Source organism: Glycine soja, chromosome 5, assembly GCF_004193775.1.
Source record: "Glycine soja cultivar W05 chromosome 5, ASM419377v2, whole genome shotgun sequence".
In the NCBI taxonomy this organism is placed as follows: Eukaryota; Viridiplantae; Streptophyta; class Magnoliopsida; order Fabales; family Fabaceae; genus Glycine; species Glycine soja.
This window is the reverse complement of record NC_041006.1, coordinates 5,941,739-5,965,882: the sequence shown is the minus strand read 5'-3', so window position 1 is coordinate 5,965,882 and position 24,144 is coordinate 5,941,739. Positions and strand designations below refer to the sequence as shown.

Sequence of the window (24,144 nt, the reverse complement as noted above, 5' to 3'; positions counted from 1 at the left end):
ATAGATTCCATTTAAACGTAACGTTAATCTTGATTCAAACACCGCAAACCAAGTTGTCTCCAACCAAGTAAGAATCATACAACTACTCAGTATAATTGTCATTTGTTGCCTTGATCATTATCATAAAGTGTTTAATAAATAGGCATGGATAAGAAAAAGGAATCCCCAAAACTATATCAATGAATAAACAAGATAAAATGAGGGCTAAAACGCAGGAATGGCCTGGGGGGAAGAATTTTTTTTATTAACCTATACATTGATGGTTGCATGTCACCATGTGCAAAATTCCATGCTTAAACTGAGGAAAGTTATACAATGTCAATTTTTAATTAAAACGTACGGGGCAGGATTTCTTTTAGAGGGGGCTAATTATACATATACTATCTTATCTTAGGATTGGGCAATGGTAGTCATTAAACTAAGTTAGAGATTCCCACACATGTAAAAATTTCATTGGCTCAGAACATTCCAACCCCCACTCTTTTCTTCTCGAATCAGCAGTGTGTAGGACTGCATCCATCGCAAGATAAGTTTGCAACGATGAGACTTTCTCCACATTTGAAACTATTGCCCTGTCATAATCATTAGATCAATATTAACATAAATGAGACACATTGATGGACTGACCCGAACAACACTCATCATTTGAACTCAAATGAGAAAACAGCAGAATATACAGAGGAAAACGAGTTATAGATTCAGGCACGCCAAATATGTACGATTATTGGGCAGAAAATGAAAAACACGACTTGTAGGCAACTTAACGTGCTTTTTCAGTACACGTGGATATCAACACTAATTTCTCCCAAGTGATTAGCCCTGATTGAGCAACTGCTTTCCCTGCTGCTCAGTTTCTCCGTAGAAATCTTCTGGTCGGTAGTACCATATCGCAGCCAAAGGCATGATATTCTCGCCAGTGCTGCCTGTCCAGCAACTCGTACACGGTATACAACACTTAAATCTGCCCATATTTCACTTGCCATGGCTCCTGATTGACTACTTGGGTTGTAACCTTCTAGATCTGACTCTGTTACCATGACTACAGAATTGTCATCAAACATCACAAGATCTCGTGAACCTGCTGCCACCTGAGAAGTTTTTACAAATAGATTGGCTGTAGGAGCACATCCAACGGTCCTCCTCACCATAAGATGGTAGTAGTATTCTTGGACAGCCTGAAATTGCAACAATTAAATTATGAGGATCAACAATTACTATTAATCATTTTTGTAACACAAATCGAGAAATTTTTGGTCCAAAAATTGGATCAAGAAATTAAAATTGAACGAGATTCAACTTTTGAAAGTTAAGGCAATGCTATTCAAAAGCATTCACACTTTCACAGAAAGCTCAAAATCATTGAAAATATAAAATTCTATTTCACATTTTTATAGATAAACTTACCCCAAAACATGTTATGTAAATTGAAGATACAAGTGAAGTCTGTAAAACTTCAAAATTAACAATGACAATAACCGAAAGATAAACTGCACACTTACTTGCCACTGAGAGGAAGCTAGAAGCACCCTTGGTCGAATTGATTTCACATAAGAATATGCAGCATCAGGTGTCATCATTTTGTGGTGCACCTACAAAAAAGCCCGAAACATAAGAACAATCTACCCAATCACAGTACCAACCTCTCTTCTTTTTCTATTTTGATCTTTTCTACCCTTGTTTTTAAATTGAGGCACCAACCAGATAACAAATAACAATAGTCGTGCTACGACCACGTCCAGCTTTGCAATGGACATATGTAGTTCGTCCAGACAATGCATTTTCTTCATAAAAAAACATAAATGGAAAAAGTCAAAATAACTTCAAATAAGTGTAATAAGTCAAGAAACAATGTTACATGCCAATTTGCTGACATTAATTCATGATGCTCCCATTCTGTTGGCCACTCTATGCAAAATATTACAATTAGTTTAAAAAGAACAGTCAATTTTGTACCACGAAGAAACTTGTATATGCCACTAACCAGTTGGATACCATTATAGTTAACCAATTTTTGTAATACTCACCATGTATGAAATCCACAGCACGGAAAATGTCATTCAATGAAGGAGCAAAACAGTAATCTCTAGTAGGAATCACCAGATGATCAATTCCATGAGCCTGCCAAATTTAACAAATTAAGAGGAAATTGAGCATGTTTTGAAGTCATGAAAACAGTCAGGATGCTATAATAACCCAATGTAATTAAGATATTCTAAAATGCCTATGGAACACAAATATTCACAAAGAACTAGAGAAACCCAGTGTTACTATTATGCTGTACAGATAGTGTTGTTCACCCCAGTTTTCCTGAAGCAGAAGTGCATACCAGAACATGCACACACGCACAGCACAATTCACAGTACTAATCTTTTCGAAATAATATTAATCCCACTCATAAAAATGTTATTTCTTGTCATTATAAAAACCAAGAACCAAGATGTTACACTTACATCAGATATACAAGCAAGCACTAAACAACAAAATGCATGGGTATAGTTAACAGTAACAATGTTCCCTTGATTTTATGATTCATAAGAAGCCTTGCAGTTTATTAGCCTAAACTATTTCACAGTCAAAGTTTAAATACTTCCTGGAAGTTGCACAGCCACCAAAGCAAATTAATCATAATCAAAATTTTATGACAAGAAAACATGACTAACAGAAACTAGCCAGTCACTGCAACAAAGCAACTCTCTTCATACACACAAGGCCAGAAGGGGCATAAATTTCAACTTAACTCCCAAATTTCACAAGTTATATTCAACATCATTCTTATATTCTTATATAAAAGTCTAGTAGTCAAAAATCAAAAGGATTCATCTAGAAAAGCAGGTGCAAAACAATAATAAAAGCCAACCCACTGATAACAAGTAAACAGAAATTAAGAAAATACTCACATAATATAATGTCGTTGGAACCAAAGTCTCATATGATTCATTCAATGTGATGACCCCACGGACACCAAGCTCCTTTAAGCGGGGAACATCAATAGGAAATGGAACAGCACCTAACAATATGAACTGAAAATTAAGTGCATCAGATTTAGGAGCAACCTTGTGTCCCACAAACAACATAAGACAATTTTCTTATGCAGCCAAGTTACAAATGTCATCTCAGATTACATATACAGTGAATTAAGAAAAGTTTATATATCAAAGTAATCCTGTAAACCACAACAGCCCGACCCCACAAATGGAGATGTTATCAGAAGCAGAAAACAACCATGTGAGGACACATGGGTGAGAAACAGATGATAATAACAAATTGTACCAAAAGTATGGTATGTGTCCCTTGTTGATTTTAATAAATAAAAATAAATTATTAGAAAATCACACAGAGCAATGTTAATGGTAACAACAAGCAACGACAACCGAAGTCTTAACATACTAGGTCAGGTTGGCTACATGAATCTTATGACACCATTGGGCTATTATTAAAGGTCAAATTCTCAGAGATAATAACAACCAGCCAAAAGGTAAAAAATAACATGCCAGCTTTTGAATCAGAAAACAGAAATCAATACATACTGATTTAGCAGACAAATTTCCTAGGTGCAAATTATAATTGCCTTTTCCATTTGAAACCCAAGTAAGAAAATTAAGAATTTCAAAATAAAAAAAAAATCCATTTCATTTACAAATGAGTTTGTTTGGGAAACTTATTTGGAAATTATAGTATTAACATAAGAAGCCAATTCATTTAGAGGTAGTAGTTCAATTACCTACGGTGCAAATTAGAATTGTTTTTCCATTTGAAACCCAAATAAATCCCATTTTACTTACTGCATGTTAGAAAATTCCAAAACTAGAAGAATTCATTTCATTTACAACTGTATTAAGTAAAGAATTAAATTCATCCAGCACCTTTTGATATATTTAAGATTGGTAATGGGGGATTTTCAAATCCTCTCATCTTGAGAAATTCCTTTCAATTCTATAAACCAGTAACTACTGTTCCAAACTGGAACAGGTCGGATCTGGCAGTTAAAGCCTTTGGTCAACAGTGAACCAATTTTAATTTTTTCTTTAAAAAAAGCTATTTGGATAGGAAAAAAATTAAATAAAATACATAAATTAGTAATTGGAGCATACCACAAATGTTGAGATCAATACACTCATCAAACATAAAAAATTAACTGTATGAAAGATTTTATCCTTCATAATCTTCCTTCTTTAGTTCTCCAGTCCATATGAGTTGAATCATCATCTCAATACAGTCATAGCATGATAGAGGGATAAACCACAGCAGGCAAATTCAATCAATGCTATAAAAAGGAACAACATTTTTACTCACAAGCAATCTTCCCTCTGTAATGTTGATAATCACACCCACCTACCCACCCCACCCCCACACACACTGAATTTGTTGCATTGCATGTAAACTGTAAATCCAATGTGCCATAACACACAAAAAACAACTTAACATCATTCAATACATAGTCAAGCTGAAGCGCAAGAAATCATACCTCATCAACCTTATCCCACCATCGAAACTCGGCCTGAATCTTATTCCTAACGACATTGTAAAACAGGGTTGGATAGAAAAGCGCACGAGCGCCTGCTCCAACCAGCACCCTTTTCGCATCATAACCCACAAACCTCGATCCTCCTTCCTCCCCACCTTCTACCACCTCACCTCCCTTCAATTCCTCTATATGCATAACTAACTTTCAAATCGCAAAACAATTACAGTAATAATATCCAGATATTTACAAAAACCCTAATCAACAAATTACCTATCGTATGAACCACACTTTTTTTTACAACCTACAACCCCTCGCGTATACTATCCACGAAGCTATCACAATTTACAACCACCAAAACAATCACAAGAAAATATTTACAGAACAAACGGGAAAACAAAAATTAAAATCTAATTACCCCAAATTGAAATTGGCGGATCAATAGATCGATCGAGAAAACCTAGGAAATTGGAATTCTACAACAAATCGAAGAAGGAATGATATATAGGACAGAAGGTTGGCCGAGAAAACTGGGAGGAGAATTTTCCCGGGAAAATAAAACCATGTTTCTTTCGGAAAAGGGTAGATCGAGGAAAAGTGATTATCGTAATCTGCAAGAGAGAGAAAGAGAGAGAGGGAAAATTTGTCGGAGGAAGGAAAAGAATAGGAAGAGAGAGAGAGAGAGAGGAAGTTGGTAAATTGAATCCCTAACCCTAGATTTGGTAGAATCAGAAAATGGCTCTTTCGCTCAACAAACTCTGCACCCGAAAGTAAAAGGATACGAATACAAGAAAATGGATGAAGAGGAAAAAAAAGAGAGAATGGGGTGCGGCAAAGTTGGGTTACTCGACTGTGACGCACGTAAGGTGAAAGTCTCGGAGAGATTGACACGTAAGTCACCGCTTGTGGGCTTGGCCTTTTGGGTGAGGTTTGCTATTCTTAGTGATTGCCTTAAATTAATTTTTAGAGTTATTTCAATATTCCTTACATATTAACACGAATTTGTTTGAAATTATTTTTATAACATATTTATTTATTTATTAAAATAAAAAAGTAAGTAATTACTTTTATAAAATAATATCAACCAAACATATATTTATGTTATTTATTTTTCCCATTGAGATAATGTGTTTTAGTTAAAATAGTGTTTGTCGGCATAGTATTTTTTATTTGCAATATGTTAAGCCTCACGTTTGCTGCAATAAGTGAGTTTAGTTATTTTCAACGTGTTTGGTTTTGTGTTAGGTATATATATTTTTTTTTGGGTGGAGATTGTGTTAGGTATATATTTCAAAGAGGGTTTTAATTCTAAAATGAATTCTAAAACGAGGTAAGTATTAAGTAGCTTTTATGTTAGTTGAAAATTTATATTAATTTTTTCAACAAACTTATTTCCAATAAAAAATAATCTAATATAAAATCACTTAATTTTAAACTCACTTTTAATTAAAATTAATTATCTAAAATTAAGTTTACAATGAAATAATGTGGTTCTATTCATTTTATATAATTAATTTTTTTAACCTTATATTTTATTTCATTTGATTTGTGTGTGTGTGTATATATATATATATTAAATATAAAATAAAGTTTATATATTATATCTCATTTATTATATTACTTCTGCTAAATATTTAAAAAATAATACAAATAGCATGAGCAAACTAATCTCAAATGTAATGATCTTAATGCAGAGGTCCAAAGAAGTGATAGCTAAGAATGAATACTTTAATTTCTCAACAAAGAAGAAGTAATACTTTAATTTAAAAATGTTATGAGAACGCAACATCGAATCCTTTAATTATTAATTTTAAACGAATGTTCCCTCAAAATATAAATTTAAACGAATTTTTTTTGTTGTATTTTATGAGATTATTATAAATATATATGTCTAATACTTTTAATCAAAGATTTTAAAATAAATTAATTCAAATATACATAAAACTCACGGTTATAAATATTTAGTTACATAATTTGTGCAAGCCTGGGCTACGGTGGACCTCATTTTATTTGGTCTTTGGTGGACAAGGAAAAATGTCACCTGTGGTAGAAAGTGTTCCGTTAAATGTAATAAAATAATAGTATGGTTATTTTATTCTTTTAAATGTGTATGACTATTTTATCAATAATAAAACAAATGATTAAGTTGTTGTTAAACTCTTGTGTTTAGGATGATACTATCAGTTATATTCCATATGAGAGAAAAAAATGATTTTTCAGAGTATTGAAGTTCGATGTGTCTACTGGTGCGTTTCTTTTGATTTTTATTAATCATTGTTATGTTAGACTAAACCTTTAACATGTGATATTACAAACTACAAAAGAAACACAGATTATTAACAAAATGTGGAAAATAAAATCAAAATCATACCTTCAGCGATTGCCATGAAGAATTTCTTGTTTTGGTTTTTCCAAGCTCTCTTTCTTTCTTTCTCTAGATGGTATATCAGACTGAATTCAAAAGGGATGAGCTCAGGGACCAAATTCATATGCTTATATAGGCATTCTACCATCAAGAATGCATTTAGTAGTCATTACTACTCATTATTGGCTGTTACAATTCATTAGTGGTCATTACCACCCATTAACAGCCATTCAATTTGGCTTCCAAAACTGACAAGCGTTTTCAAAATGTTAGGACCAGAAATTATTACATTCTCCCACTTGTCCAAACATTTTGACTTAATGCTCAATCTTCTTAAGAAATGAATATACGAATCATAGTGATAGTTCCTCTTATAACGAGTAATATCATCCATGTATTACAATATGTTCAATTTCCCAAGCAGTATACTCAAAGCGATAATAAAACTTAATGAATAAACCCAATGTTTATTCTTGGTCCAAAACATAATTTTTCTCAAATAAATCAATATGCACCCAAATATGAGAAAATATCATAATATAAAAGTTTCAATTTTAACATATAAGTATACAATCATAAAGTGTAACCAAGTCTCATTCTTTCTACATGATCCTTAAATTTAAACGGTGGCATGCCCTTAGTTAAAGGATCAGCAATCATCAACTCAGTGCTTATATGTTCAATGACCACTTTCTTGTCTTTTACTCTTTCTCTAATGGCTAAGTACTTAATGTCGATGTGCTTAATTCGACTTCCACTTTTGTTATTCTTAGCCATAAAGACAGCAGCTGGGTTATCGCAAAAAATTCTTAAAGGCCTTGAAATAGTATCAACTATCTTCAGCCCATAAATGAAACTTTTAAGCCACACACCATGTGATGTAACCTCAAAACAAGAGACAAACTCAGCTTCCATGGTAGAAGTAACAGTCATAGACTGCTTAACACTCCTCCATGAAATAGCTCCACCAGCCATCATGAAAATGTACCCAGATGTTGATCTCCGAGAGTCAACACAACCAGCAAAGTCTGAGTCTGAATAACCAATCACATCTAGATTGTCTGTCTGTCTATACATAAGCATGTAATCTTTGGTCCCTTGAAGGTACCTCAGCACTTTCTTAGCAGCTCTCCAGTGGTCAATACTTGGATTACTCTGATATCTTCCTAACATTCCAACTGCAAAAGCAATGTCAGGCCTTGTGCATACTTGAGCATACATGAGGCTTCCAACAACTGAAGCATAAAGAATGTTTTTCATTTGTTCCCTCTCAAAGTCATTCTTTGGACATTGATTCAAATTAAACCTATCACCCTTCACAATGGGAGCAACACTTGGTGAACTATCTTTCATCCGAAATCTCTCTAGAATTTTGTTAATATAGGTTTCCTGTGATAGACCCAAAATACCTCGAGATCTATCTCTATGAATCTTAATGTCGATGACATAAGATGCATCACCCATATCCTTCATGTCAAAATTCTTAGAGGGAAATTGTTTCACCTCATGTAGCAAACCCCGATCGTTGGCTGCAAGTAAAATATCATCTACATATAAAACAAGAAAACATATTTTACTCCCACTGACCTTGTGGTATATGCATTGATCCATGGGGTTTTCATCAAAACCAAATGAAGAAATTATCCCATGAAACTTAAGGTACCACTGACGGGAAGCTTGTTTTAAACCATATATAGATTTATTAAGCTTGCAAACCAAATGCTCACCACTATTAGAGGAGAAACCTTCAGGTTGTTTCATATAAACCTCCTCCTCTAAATCACCATTAAGAAAAGTTGTTTTCACATCCATTTGTTGCAACTCAAGGTCAAAATGAGCAACTAATGCCAAGATTATACGAAGAGAATCTTTCTTAGATACTGGAGAAAAAGTCTCTTTGTAATCTATTCCTTCCTTTTGAGTAAATTCCTTAGCAACAAGTCTTGCCTTGTATCTCTCAATGTTGCCTAATGAATCCCTTTTTGTCCTAAAGACCCATTTACATCCAATGGCCTTTGCCCCATTAGGCAACTCTAAAAGGTTCCAAACTTTGTTACTCTGCATGGAATTCATCTCATCCTTCATGGCATCATACCATAAATTTGACTCTTTACAACTCATGGCTTGATCAAAAGTTTCAGGATCATTTTCAACTCCAATACTATAATCAGATTCTTGCAAATATACAATATAATCACTAGGAATAGTTGATTTTCTTACTCTAGTAGACTTCCTTAATGTTGCATCAACATTTTCTTGGGGATCATGTTGTTCAACTGGTTGTTCATCATTTTCATGAATTTAATGATCAACTTGATCTATTGGATTATCAACAACAGTTTGTGGAATGCCAATCATGTGTTGTTCATCATCCCTTTGAACTTGAGGGGTATGAATTACAACCAATCTTTCATTTGACGTGGAAGGTTGAGATTCTATATAATCAATTTCAGAACTTAAGTCCCTCAATTGATTACTCCCACTGATCAAATCATTTTCAATAAATTTGGCATTTCTTGATTCCACAATCCTAGTAATATGATGTGGACAATAAAACCTATAACCTTTAGACCTTTCGGCATATCCAATGAAATACCCACTAATGGTCCTCGGGTCAAGTTTCTTCTCTTGTGGGTTATATATTCTTACCTCAGACGGACAACCCCAAACGCACATATGTTTCAAACTCGGTTTCCAACCTTTAAACAACTCAAAAGGTGTCTTTGGGACAGCCTTGGTTGGAACACGATTTAATATATACACTGTTGTCTTTAGTGCTTCGGCCCACAAGGATTTAGGAAGATTGGAGTTGCTAAGCATACTCCGCACCATGTCCAATAATGTTCGGTTCCTTCTTTCTGCCACATCATTCTGATTTGGAGAACCAGGCATAGTGTATTGGGCAACAATCCCATGTTCTTGAAGAAACTTTTCAAAGGGACCAAGTGCTTGTCCATTCTCAGTATATCTGCCATAGTATTCTCCACCTCTATCTGATCTCACTATTTTTATTTGCTTGCCACATTGGTTCTCAACTTCAGCCTTAAAGACTTTGAAGGCATCCAATGCTTCGTATTTGTTATGAAGCACATAAACATTCATATATCGTGAATAATCATCTATAAAGGTGATAAAATATTTCTGACCATGTGCATCCATATCTGGACAACAAATATCAGTATGAATTATTTCTAATATGCTTGAACTCCTGTTAGCACCTTTCTTAGACATGTTGGTCTGCTTACCCTTAATGCACTCCACACAAGTCTTAAAGTCAGCAAAATCTAGAGTATTAAGTACCCCATCTTTCACTAACCTTTTAATCCTCTCAATGGAGATATGTCCTAATCTCCTGTGCCATAACATAGAGAAATTCTCATTAATATTACACCTTTTAATACCAGTTTGAACATGCATAGAATTATATGTGGCATTATTTTGTAAACCAAGAAGATAAAGACCATCAGACAAGATACCATTCCCAACACATTCAGAATTATAAAATAACTCAAATGATGTGTCTTTGAAATTAAAGGAATATCCAAACGGTACAAGTCTTGAAATAGAAATCAAGTTTCGGGAAAAACTTGGTACATAAAAAGTCCTTTCTAATTTTAAAATAAAGTCACTACTTAAAGTCAAAATGCAAGTTCCAAGGGCCTCCACATGTGAGCCTAGCTTATTGCCTGATAAAATGTTTTGCTCACTTCCCACTGGTTTCCTTAGGTTTTGCATACCCTGTAAAGAATTTGCAATATGAATAGTAGATCCAGAATCAATCCACCGGGTTTTAATATTAACACTAACCATATTAGATTCATAACATACTAATGAGATTGATTCATCAATGGCCTTAAGCAAGTCTTGGACCTTTTCATGCTGGTCAACAGAACCACGTATCCCAACCGAGATTTTGGTCTTAATGAACATCACGCTGAGCCGGTTGGATCGCTCCCACCGCTCATATAGCGCAACGTCAGCTGGACTACTTTCATCAGTGATTGTAGGTGGTTCGTCTTTCCTTATAGCATAGTCTATGTCCGTCCACCCCAATTGTAGAAGAATTCTCTCCTTCCATATCTTATAGTTATCTCCTTTGAGTTCGGGAACATCACATTGAATATCAGAAAAACTAATAGTTTGAGAAGCTACAAAATCCAAAGGCTTATGTCAAAATTTGAGACATATTAATCTTAATTGTATCTTTTACCAATGTAAACATACCATAAAATTGAATCTTGTGACATAAAAATTGCCTCTGGGCTAAATTTTTGATTCAATAAGAAACAATTAAACCTTATGATAGAATAATCAAATTACTTGCTCAATATTCATGCTTTACGGGTACAACATGAAAATAATTTAATTTCTATCGTAAATATTTACTTTATGATAAAATCGACAAATTATACATACATCATGATGCCTGTGGGTAAATCATGAAAAATAATACGTCATTTTATCCCAATTAATTATACATATATAATAAAAATTTATGTGAGATAAAATTCATTATATAAATATAATTAATTACAATATTATGTCTAATTCCTTATATGATCTTTAACCAACTTAATATATAATTTTAATCAAATATAGATGTTGTGGTTAATCCATAATTAATCAAAATTATAAAGATCACTTAGACATAAAAACTTTATTATATGAGAATAAATGGTATTTTGCATTTCAAAATCAAGATACAATATAATTATGAATAAGATTCTCATATAATTTTATAATTGAAACATAATATTATGCATTTGATTTCATATATATATGCATAGAATAAAATTTTCCAGAATATATTCATGCATAAAATAAATCAAAATTCTGAAAACTGTAAAGCAGAATAAGTATACATAACATGAAAAACGATTACTTATTAGGAAGATTTTACTGGTTTAGTGGTCTGCACATACTACAGCATTTGAGGGAGTCAAGGGTTTGACACCCAACTAGCACAAAACGTAGGAGTTTTCGTTTTTTAAACACTATTCATCATCTTCAACCTCTAGCGGGTCAAACTCGACCCATACGCAGACCCGATCGTTTTTAAGTCATTTGGACACCATTTTTCACGATTCAAAAGCCAAAATTAAAGAAATCGAACAAAATAAAGATTTCTAATCTTATTTTTAAGAAACAAGGCCCTTCATACCATAAACGAAATCAAATCAAAAAAATACCGAAAATGGACAAGGCAAAGGCAATTGTGGCTCTGATACCAAATGTTATAGGTTTTATTGTCCACATCATATTACAAGGATTGTGGAATCAAGAAATGCCAAATTTATTGAAAATGATTTGATCAGTGGGAGTGATCAATTGAGGGACTTAAGTTCTGAAATTGATTATATAGAATCTCAACCTTCCACGTCAAATGAAAGATTGGTTGTAATTCATACCCCTCAAGTTTAAAGAGATATGTTGTCTTTATCTTAGCGCTACTCAGAATGGTTTGACTCTTCCACCGTACCTATTGACCACAAGGTTGGTTGCAGCGTTTGTTTTGAAGTATTGTAATAACGGCATATGCTATTGCGGTTTGGCCGAAATGTTGTTGAGACCTTGTATTGTTGGATATGACAGCTTCCAAGTCGCCAACCAAAAACTTGTGTCACAACCAAATGTTTTATTGTGTCAAACAAATCTTCAACGAAGACAATACATCTTCAATTCTATTCCTCTTATATACAATTTTTGAATAACTACAACTTTTACCTGCAGATCTAGAAAAGGAACACAAAGGTAAAACACTTGGATGAAAGTATATTTGTCTTTCTAGAGTAATAAGTGCATAAAGGTCATCAAAACATAATTTATTTAAATAAATTATTTAATCAAAATTCATATATACCTACACTACATGGTCATATTTACTGGTCCACCAAAGTCACGAAAAAAACTGAACCACCCTAGCATTGCCCATTTGTGTAATATACAAGTAGAATAAGTTGAGGCACATTGTCCTAAATGATTTATTTAGGACATGGAACATTTGTAATTAAAGTTCTTAGTACACAGTTTATTAATCGTATAGGTCATGTGGAAGTTAAGCGAGTGTTTTAATGATAATAGTTAACGATAGTGTAAATTAAATCAAGATCATCCAATATGTACGGAGAGCATATTGGAAAATATATTAAATTTTGTGCGGCACCAAAGCATGACAAAACATTCATGATGATTGAAGATAAAATTTAAAAAAAAAATTGAGGAAGGGATTGTCGATAAATAATTCAAATTTATAATTCTAAATCTTTGTAATATTGTTTAAATTAAAAAAATTATTATCTTATTGTTAGGATATTTGTAAATTAGAAATTTGTTCTCTTGTGTTAAGATTCTAGGTCTATAAATAGATATTTGTGGAATGAGAAAAATTACTTTAAATGTTAATTGTTAATTTGTGTGCATAAGAAGTGTGTGTTTTTTTCCAATAGTTTTAGCTAATATAACAAAAGTGTGTTAAAAATAATTTGTGTCACATTACTTAAAATAATTTTTCTCAAAGTATTTACATATAATTTTGTGTTCAAGACTTTTAAAGTGACTAACAAGAGATAAAAATTTGTCCAGTTTCATGACCATCCCGTCCTACTATCAATAAATATTTCTATTTGAACTAGTCCCAAATAAAAAATGGCTCAAGCAAAAGCAACTCAAGCAGCCACATGAATTGTGTTCGTTTTCTCTTCTTCTCTCAAAATTGTTTTGGTATCTAGCTATATGTTTCAATCAATATTCCTGATTGAGTTTTCTTGGTTTCGCGGTGAAGAGCATCTAACTCAAGCCATCAGAATTAGAAATATTCAAAACGCAGATGGGTAGGAATCAGATTCGTTGCCAACAAGTGATCCAAATGTACCCCTCTTCCCACCACCTCACCTTTACCCTCCCATAGAATTAACGATGCTTCATTCATTTTCAATTCATTTGACGTCTTTTTATTAATTAGCGATGCTTCATTCATCCTTTGTAACTAAGCAACATCGTCCTTTTGCTACTACTCACTTTCTCCCCAACTACGCCTCTTATAGAAATAAATAAGTCAGCACTTGAAGTACTACAAATAGAGATTCCTGCAGGTCATGCTGTCTTAACATTGGTACTTAAACCTAGTCTATTATTTAGTAGTATTTAGACTAAAAACAATTGATAATTAAATAATATGATCCACAACATTTTATCGTCATTCCCAACTTTCTTTGTTCTCTTTCACACACAAAAAAAGATTAACCAAAATATTTAAAAGGCAAAGGCACATGGCAGCTTTGATAGATTATAGATAAAGTGAGCAATTGCACTAATGGGATAAGTCATCATTGTTGAATCATCTAACGTTGATAAGTAAAATTGGACCTAGAACTAGAAGCCCTAGAATTTTCTCACTCATCACATTCCTGCGTCAAGAGATTTCTCTCTTTAAACAAATCACTAACCGAAATCACAGCTTATTATTCCATCTACTTTTGCATCCATATTGAGTCACTGCGTAACCTTTAAGAGAACATTTTGAGTCTCTGCGTAACCTTTAAGAGAATCCAACAGCAGCCAAAAAAGGAGGATTTGAAGTATTAGTAAACAAAAGTAATAGATGAGTATAACACAAAACTTTGTGTAATAAAAATCTATACTGTGTATTACTTATTCCTTCTTTAATTATAAAACTCTTTTTATAAATTTATTTGTATCTTTTTTATAAGATATTTTTTAATGTCCAGATGTATTAATTATTTTTTTCTTATATACACTTAAATAACTATTCCTTTTCCAAACATTAATAAAAAATAATTAAGTTAATAGACAAATAAAAAAGAATAATTTTAAAATGATAATACAAATAATTGATATATTTAATAGGATTAATAACTTTGTTTAAGAAACATGAATTAGTTAAAATAATTTTATAATTAGAATAGGGAGAGTAAAAGAAGGTTTTGTCTTATCACATATCACTCTCATAAAAAAAAAATCTTCCAAAACTTCTCTTTCCTTCTAACTTTTTTCTCTCCTTTTTTATTTCTCTTTTTCTCTTTCTTAACAAAAAAATATTTATAATTCTATTAACAAAAAATATCTATTATTATTATTATTATTTCTTCATATGTAATAATATTATATATTATATATTATTTGTATACTATATTAAATGTTTCTTTTTGTGTACTATTATATTATTATTTTTTTATTTTTTAAAAAATAATTAGTGATTTAGTAATCTATTACATCTATTATCTATTATATATATATATATATATATATATATATATATATATATATATATATATAGATATAGATATATATAAAAAAGAAAATTTGGTCCTTCCTAGGACGCATGTCCCTCTCTACTAATTTCTTTTCCTCCAATTTTTTTCTATCTTTTCTTTCTCTTATTTTTAATTTTTAATCAAATAATATGAATCAATGATTTATTAATATATATTTTTATTGATCCAACAACATCTTTGATTATTTTACTCTTTAAAATGTCATGTTTTATATAAATTTGAATCTCTCTTTAGAATTAATTTATTAAATATATTTATTACAAAATGATTTTAAACCACTTTATCAATAATATCAAATTTTAAATTAGTTTTAATTTTATGATAGAAATTTCTAATATCATTCATGGAAGACAATTTTGCTTGAGATTATTATGAATGACTCTCTTTGATATTTCTCAGAAATATGTCAAAGACTCAATAATATATTAAATTAAAATAATTCTATTTTTTATGATAAAGACCACAAATATTATTTACAAGAACTAATCTTACTTAAGATCATTGTGAGCGACAATTTTTTTCCTATATGAGCATTTAACATGATTGCATACCAAAAACTCAACAATATTTTTATGTATTTTGAAATTATATATATATATATATAATTATTTTTTCTTATAAATTTTATAAAATAGTTTTAAATAATTTTATAAATAAATTTTTTCCTTCAATAATATTCATACTATGAGGTTCAAATTTTTATACTAAAAAGAAATTTAAATATAATGAGTTAATATAATTATTACAAAATAATATTTATAATCTATGTTTATAAAATAATGTTAAATTTGTGGAAGCAAAGCTTCCAAGCTTATTTTGATGATGTCAAAGACTCAAGTCAAGAATCAAGATTCAAGCAAGTTTCAAGAATCAAAGAGTCATTCAATCAAGAATCAAGATTCAAGTGAAGATTCAAGAGAAGACTCAAGATATACAAGAACCTCAAGAAAAGCATCAAGATAAGTATAAAAAGAATTTTTCAAGGAAAAGATTGAATAGCACAATTTGTCCAAAAGAATATTTCAAAGAAAAATCTTTTACCAGAGTTTTTACTCTCTGGTAATTGTTTACTAGAAGGTCGTAATCGATTATCAGAAGCCCAAAACAATTTTATAACTGATTTACAAAGTAGTAATTGATTACCATGGGCATGTAATTGATTACAAATATTTTTGAATGTTAAATTTCAAATTTCAAGAGTCACAACTTGTGATAAAACATTTTCAAACTTGTGTAATCGATTACCAGTATTTCTAAACGTTGGTTTTCAAATATAAACACGAAGAGTCACAACTGTTGATGTGTAATCGATTACACTATAATAGTAATCGATTACCAGTGACTAGTTTTGAAAAATAAATTGTCAAGAGTCACAATTTTTAAAGTGACTGATTTTTGAAGAATTTGCCAAGAGTCACAACTTTTAAAGTGACTAGTTTTGAAGAAATTGTCAAGAGTCACATCTTTTAACATGATTTCTTCAAGAGCCATCAAATGGTTATAAATATGTGACCATGGCACGAATTTCAATATGAGATTTCTCAACTTTTTTCTAAGAGTTTTTGTTCAACACTTGCTTTGTTAAGAAAAGTTTATTGGGCAAAAACTTGTGCTATTCTATTTTCTTCCTCTCCTTCAATCTTACAAAAAGCTTTTCAAGAGACCTACTCTTGGTCACTGTTTTCAAGAGAAGGTTTTTTTGGTTGCAAACACTGAACACAAGGGACCAACGTTCCTTAGGTTAATTGCAAGAAGCAGGATTTGCTTCTTGGTTGATCACTGGACACAAAAGACCAACGTCTTTTGAGTTCATTGTAAGAAGTGAGTACAACTTCTTGGTTGTTATCACTGGATACAAGGGACCAACGTTCCTTGGGATTCAATTCAAGAAGTGAGAATAACTTCTTGGTTGTATCACTGAACACAAAGTAAGGAAGTCCTTTGTGGTTCATTGCTTATAAAGGATTTTACAAGGATAGTGGAAATCTCAAGCGGGTTACTTGGGGACTAGACGTAGACATGGGTTGTAACCGAACCAGTATAAATTCAATTTTGCATTCTCTCTTCCCTTATCTCTTTTACTTTCTGTTGTCTTTACATTTCCTTAACATATTTTCCTTCATTTATTATTTCAGTAACTTGTTAACAAAGAAATAATTGAATCTAGAGAATAATTAAGAAAGCGAAAATTTCAATTAGGAATAGTCAACCAAATCTTAATTTAACCTCTCTTCTTAAAATTTCTGAGACCACTTGTCCAACAAAATTTTCATAAATACATAAAAAATGTATTAGAACTAATTTACTAAATATACTTTTGATGAAAAATAGTTTTAAATTACTTATTAAATAATATTTTAAATTAAATTAAATTAATTTTAATTATAATTATAGTTTAGAAAATATAAATATTACAAAACTAATATCTTTTTTAGAGTATATATAATTATAAAATAGTTGAATGTCATTTTTAGTAAAAAATGACCCGAAATGGATATACCCAACCTCAAATGGGGACGAGGGTAAGTGCAAAAATTTATTCCGATAGAGATTAGGGATTGGAACTCGGAATGAGAATAATGACAAGGACAGAAAACAACTTATTCATCCTTGTACTACGTCATTGTTATGTCTATTTATGATCATCACTTATACATTTTTTAGTTTTAAATAATTAAAAATTTAGATAAGATTGAAATATCTTTTAGTCTTTTAATTATTTTATTTTTTGTTTTAATTTTTTTTCTAAATTAAACAAAAAAAATGCTTTGATCCATTCATATGTCTTTATTAGATTAATTTATCATATAACATTATATTATTATATATAAAATAATTTATCATGTCTCTCTTTTTCTTATATATTTAATAACTTGTTTTAATCGATAATGTTATATTATTATATACCAAACAATTTGAACTGCATATACGGTTACTTCTATTTTGCATTGTATCATATATTTTAATAATTAAATTTGGATTGTATTTGCTTCTAACCAAACATTTTCATCTTATTGTTAAGTTCTTACTAACCACAAAAAATATATACATTTTAGACTTTTGTAAAAAATATATTCACCATATAAACATTGATTTCTTAAACATGGATTCTTTTAACAATAATGACTTTAATAAATTGAATATGTGTTACATTATTTACTTGCCTAAAAAATATGTTAAAACAAGTGAATGACTCATGCCTAGGCACAGGTATTGTGCTAGATAAAAACTCTTACCACTAAGGATTGGAGTCCATTGGTGTGAAATTGTTTTAGCCTACTCAAATTCTAAATCTTGAATTTGTAGTTACATTAAATTTTTCGGGAAAAAGTTTTATCATTTATAATAATTCTATACAACTTAAAGTAAATTAAATTGTTTTCAGTAAAAAATGTGTTACCTTAAGGATTGACATCTTAGTTTTGTGGTACGAGTAAACAAATGCTCGAATTTGTCTTTTCTTTTCACATAAATCCAACAGCTTCCATCCAAATGAACTCCATGGCAGGAGTACAAAAGGGGAATCATGACTGATTCCAACGCTAAATATTTGCACCTTGCATTTTTTTTTTCTGTTCCAAAGTTGTCCCTTTTCTCTATCTGAAATTCCCAAGCTCAATATATAGCTGGTCATCAATATGAGTTTTGCAACTGTTACTATAGATGTAGGCAAATCGATTCGATGCATATGTTCCTCCAACTATGCTTTAGCGTCATGGACCAATAGATCATCACCTGAACAGTGTACACTTCGGCATTGATCACAAGCTGTTGCTTTCATTTCACTCTCTTTACGTGTAGTTTTATTCGATCAATCTGTAGCACCACTGGGGGGAAAATAATGGTGATAAACAATTAAACGTCACTTGAGCTGAGCATATATATAGGTCCATGTGCCAATTTTTCACTTTGTCTTTGTGTTGATGTAAAATTGATACGATGCATGCATGTCCATGAAAATAAAAGTTTCTAGAACCAAAGGGAAGTTAAGAAAGGTATCGAGTGAGATATATATATATATATATATATATATATATATATATATATATATATATATATATATATATATATATATATATATATATATATATATATATATATAGTTAATTAACAGCTAGCACTAAGAGAAAAAAGTATCAACAAAATCAAGTTGGAGCATAGAGACACACACCCTCTAGGAGGTGACTCAATATAAGGCAAACCCAAATCCGTCTTAAGGTATGTGATTTTGAGAAGACTGAAAAAATGAAAGTAAACAAAAAGATTGGAATCAATCCAAAAATTGAAGACATGGCAAAATTTTGAAGATAAGGAAATTTTCAAGAAAAAAAAAATCAACTAAGTGTAGATTTTTTTTAATTTAAATGTACAAGTTGTGAAATATTAAATTGTTTTCAAACTCTGTTATTAAAACTTAGGGTTCTATACTAATGAAGAAAAAAGACGTTGCCAACGTTTGTCACAATATATAGCATATGTTTGCTTTTGACTTCACGGATTCACCTTAATACTCAAATCCGCGTCAAAATGTAAAAAATTGACGCAAAAGCAAGATCTTATAGTCAATCCTTGATTAAGTGATAATTTCATTTGTCACTTAGATGCTTAATGTGATACATATATTATTATCTTTATTTTCGTTGAGTGAAAGGAGGCCGAGAGAAATACTAATTTAATTGTTTTCTACTATTTTTTTTTTCATCCAACAGACCTCTTAATAAAGCAGGTTTTAAATCTCTCAAGTCTCAACAAATATTTTCCATTCACTCTCATATAATAATAATAATTCCATAGATACAGCAACTTGGGTATTGGCTTAAAGAAACTATAATTGTCAACGTTGGAACATGTACAACTTTGATATTACTGTGTGAGATTGCAGGCAAAGCATCTTGGTGTTGGAACCGAAAGGACGAAAAAGGTAACATGGCAAATGGAATAAAGGCAAGGCTAGGCTTGACATTTTGTCTTTGACGGTGCTTAGAGAACAGAACAAAGGCAAAACCTTCACTTGATATTATTTTCCTCTACTTCCAGGTTTCTTCTTCCCCCCATTCAATCATCAAAACATTCTCCTTTAGCAACAATGGCAGGTGCAATCCAAAAACTACCCCTTGAACAAATCCAAGAGGACCCAAATAAGTTCTATTACCATTTCCTCTACAAAGCCACACTAGTCCTCATCTTCTTCGTTATCATCCCATTGTTTCCCTCACAGGCTCCTGAATTCATCAACCAATCGCTCCTCACCAGAAACTGGGAACTCCTCCACCTTCTCCTCGTCGGTGTCGCCATCTCCTACGGCCTCTTCAGTCGCCGAAACGAAGAAACAGACAAAGAGCATAACAACTCAAAGTTTGACACTGCACAAACTCTTGTGTCAAGGTTCCTTCAGGTTTCTTCTTTTTTCGAGGACGAGGGTGAGAGCCCCGTCGAGTCTGATGAAACAAAAGTCCAAACTTGGAGCAGCCAACACTACAGGAACGAACCTGTGGTTGTTGTTGCTGCTCCACAGTTACAAAAGTATTCTAGTTTTGATGACCAGAGTGGGGAGAAGCCTCTGCTTTTGCCCATTCGAAGCTTGAAATCTCGCTTATCTGAAGAAGATATTGATGTTCAATCTCTGAACATGTCAATGAGTTCTAAAAGATTTTCAAGCTATTCGAATAGAAAAGCAGAAGTTGAAGCTGTTGATGTTGATGTTCAATATCTAAATAGCTCAACAACCTTCAAAAGGTTTTCAAGCAATTCAAATAGAAATGCTGAAGTTGAAGTTGATGGTGTTGATACTGATGTTCAATCTCTAAATAGGTCAACAATTTCTCAAGGATTTTCAAGCAATTCCAATAGAAAAGCTGAAGTTGAAGCTGATGATGTCGATGCTGAAGTTCAATCTCAAAAGAGGTCAACATCTTCCAAAAGATTTTCAAGCAATTCAAACAGAAACACAGAAGTTGAAGGTTCTAGAGCTGAGAACAAGAAGAAAGAGAGTGTGGTGCTTCCTTCTCCCATTCCATGGCGTTCAAGATCAGGAAGATTGGAACATAAGCAAGAAGAATTTGATGAAGCCTCTAACATGATGTTTCCTTCTTCAAAGGAGGAATCTCGCCCTGTGAAGTCTCAACCTTCTCGCGCTTCTTCGCGAGACAATTCCGTGTCTCCTTCGCCTTCTTTCTCATCGGAATCTCCTGCGAAGAACACAGAGGATTCGGTGAGGAAGAAGGGCTTCTACAAGTCTTGTCCTCCACCACCTCCGCCACCGCCACCAACAATGTTTCAGAAATCAGTGTTCATGAAGCCAAGGTTCGGTGGTTCATCCAACGAAGCACCTTGCTTCAATAAAGAGTTGAAGAGAAGCTTCACAAGTGAGAGAACCACACCAGTGGGAAAGAAAAGTGATGAAGAAAATAAATCCATGCAACCCACATTGTTTAGAAGTAACAAGTTCATAGGGCATGCAAGCGTGCCTCTTGTGTCACAGCCAGCTGAGAAAGAAAGCCTTCTTGTGGAATCTGACGATGATGATGACGACGATGACACAGAAATCGAGGACCAAGACGTTGAAGGAGGAAGAACCGTTGCTAAGAACAATGACAGTGGAAAGAGTCCACCTGTTATTGGTGGAGAAAGTTCAAAAACAGATGGTGATGAAGGACCAGATGTGGATAAGAAGGCTGATGAGTTCATTGCTAAGTTTAGAGAGCAAATAAGGCTTCAGAGAATTGAGTCAATCAAGAGGAGTACACGCAGTGCAAGAAACGCTTCAAGGTAATAATATTGAAGATGGATACATATCATATCCTTCTATTTACTACATTAGTTAAATGGAATGTAATTAAATTGACGTGGATGTTTCTTTCCACAGCTTAAGGTTGTAATTGGATTGATGTCCTCTTCCCCTCCCCATAAATATCTATGGTATAGACAAATTTACTTACCTGTGCTTTGCTATAACTTCAAGTTTTTTTGTGTATTTTCAACTTTCTACAGTTGTTTTGAATGGGAAATTGTGATTAGATCACGGTTTTGGCCATTTGTTGTTGAAAAATGTCAAACGGAATTCCCATATACTAATATACACCTAGAAAGAGAAAGAAAGAATAGAGAAAAGTAATAGATGTAATAGGAATTTAATGTAACAAGGAGGGAGAAATAGATACATATAGAGAGTGTCAATAGGTGTCCAAGTATCGCTGCTATTTGTTGTTTGTTTGAATCTAATAGTAGTAATCACCAATTACAACTTACAGAGTCGGGAGAAGGGCTATGAGTATATTTTCTAATACATTTTTTAAACTTGTTCTATTATTGATTAAATTTATTAAAAATTATAATGTTTTATGGGTTCATTTTTCATTTAAAACGTAAAAGCTTCACTCATGATCGTATAGTTTTCAATAAATGTTAATTAATAATTGAAAGTAGTATCAAAATATTAAAAGAAGTGTATTGGATAAATGTATGGGTAGGACTACGCACTAGCTAGTGAGTCCTGATTTTCAAAAATTAAAATATATCCGCAGCATGAACATTGAAGTACTTGATAGTGTCGGGAGCTGAACATATTTTCTTGGTGTTCTGTGAGATGTTAATCCACTAATGTGTGAAAACCATATAAGCTCTGTGTATTGATTTGTAGTTCAACTGACATCAATATGGATTACTGAGATTGGAGAAATGTGATGCACTTAGGGGACTGATTATTTACTCAATGATGTATAAATGTCGCACAAATATCAAATGAGTGGCGAAAGGTTATTGGACTGTGTAACATGGTGGAGTTGCCTCTCATACGAAAAGAAGCTATGTTTAGTTAAATACACTGAAATTTTAGTTCACTATACAAAAAATGACAACATTCTTCCTTCCTGCTTTCTAAAAATTTCCCGAATTTTTTAGTTAACTGGGATCTAGGACAAATAATTCTAATAATTTTCCCTTTTCTTGAGACGCATGAAAAATTGCTTAACAAAACAATCAACAGAGAACTATTCTCCTTTTTTTTCCAGCTAACACTAGTGGCTATGGTGTAGTGTAGCATGAGCATGAGGTATCAGCTGATAAAAAAAGATGAGCATGAGGTTTCAACTTACGCGTGTACAATAGTGATATCTGAGTGTATATGAGGCCCTCCAAAAAATGAACAAGGTTTCGGCCTTGATTGTTCTAATGGAATATCCTTCACAAGTGATGAGTGGGTGACATGCAAAAATTCACTGGTTGCTCAATTGCAAATTGCTAGAGACGAAGCGTATAAGAAGATTATCGTATTTTTCAGCTTTCCGTGGCACTAAATTTCCTTCACTGTTTTTGTCGATAAATTTCCTTTAGTCTTTTATTAGTAAGTATACTTATATAAGTCTAAAGTACCCATTTTATTATTGGATTTTCCATCTCTTACTACTGGGCTTAATTAACGTAACTACTATTACTTAATGCACCCTATTTTTGTTTGGTGCACCTCCAAATTTTCACATATCCCATTTTTATCCTTTTTCTCCCAAGAAAAACCCTTGTCACCTCTTTCCCAAATCCCTATTTAGTCCATTACCACCGCACTCCACCTCCACCCAAAAGTCACCATTGTCGCACTCAATGCCTCCACACCACACCAAACCCACCACTGCACCGCCACCCAACCACCTATCACCACCACACACATTGTTGTGAGTCACAAACCCTCACGCAACTCTAAACGCATCATCGTGCACCACCACCATAGTATAATTATGAATTGAACAATTCGTAATACAATTGTTTATAGATTACTCAAATCCATTATGCATTTGTATGTATTACAGATTGCTCAATTTGTAATACAGAAAAATACATTGCAGATTGAGTAATTTGTAATACATTTGTATTATGGATTACTCAATCTAAATGTATTACGAATTACTTAATTCATAATACGCAAAACTTCCTACTTCGGCATTGTTCTCGACCCCGACCACTACCTCTCCAAGCTCCTCAGACTCAAGTCGATGGTCAACTGCTTCATGCTCTTCATCCGTGGCTACCAC

At 32.3% G+C, this 24,144-nt stretch overlaps 2 protein-coding genes across 2 annotated transcripts; one reads left to right on the top strand and one right to left on the bottom strand.

Moving 5' to 3' along the window:
- Window positions 1-220: 220 nt before the first annotated feature.
- LOC114412197 (putative dual specificity protein phosphatase DSP8) lies at window positions 221-5,252 on the bottom strand. The gene is made up of 6 exons (XM_028376006.1): window positions 4,466-5,252; window positions 2,898-3,020; window positions 2,025-2,118; window positions 1,699-1,781; window positions 1,500-1,589; window positions 221-1,175 (listed from the first exon to the last, which is right to left on the bottom strand). The coding sequence occupies exons 1-6, from the start codon at window positions 4,658-4,660 to the stop codon at window positions 774-776; spliced, it is 987 nt and encodes a 328-aa protein (XP_028231807.1). The 5' UTR covers window positions 4,661-5,252; the 3' UTR covers window positions 221-773.
- A 14,645-nt stretch (window positions 5,253-19,897) lies between these two features.
- Window positions 19,898-22,094, top strand: LOC114412196 (uncharacterized protein DDB_G0284459-like). The gene has a single exon (XM_028376005.1). It carries the CDS (start codon window positions 20,208-20,210, stop codon window positions 21,891-21,893), a length of 1,686 nt encoding a protein of 561 aa, XP_028231806.1. The 5' UTR covers window positions 19,898-20,207; the 3' UTR covers window positions 21,894-22,094.
- The last annotated feature ends 2,050 nt before the right edge of the window (window positions 22,095-24,144 follow it).

Coding starts and splice junctions, on each gene's coding strand:
- LOC114412197 (XM_028376006.1), bottom strand. CDS start 4,660: ATGCATATAGAGGAATTGAAGGGAGGTGAGGTGGTAGAAGGTGGGGAG. Junction 3,021..4,465: donor GGTGGGATAAGGTTGATGAG/GTATGATTTCTT, acceptor CTTAATTTTCAG/TTCATATTGTTAGGTGCTGT. Junction 1,590..1,698: donor CTATTGTTATTTGTTATCTG/GTTGGTGCCTCA, acceptor GCTTTTTTGTAG/GTGCACCACAAAATGATGAC.
- LOC114412196 (XM_028376005.1), top strand. CDS start 20,208: ATGGCAGGTGCAATCCAAAAACTACCCCTTGAACAAATCCAAGAGGAC.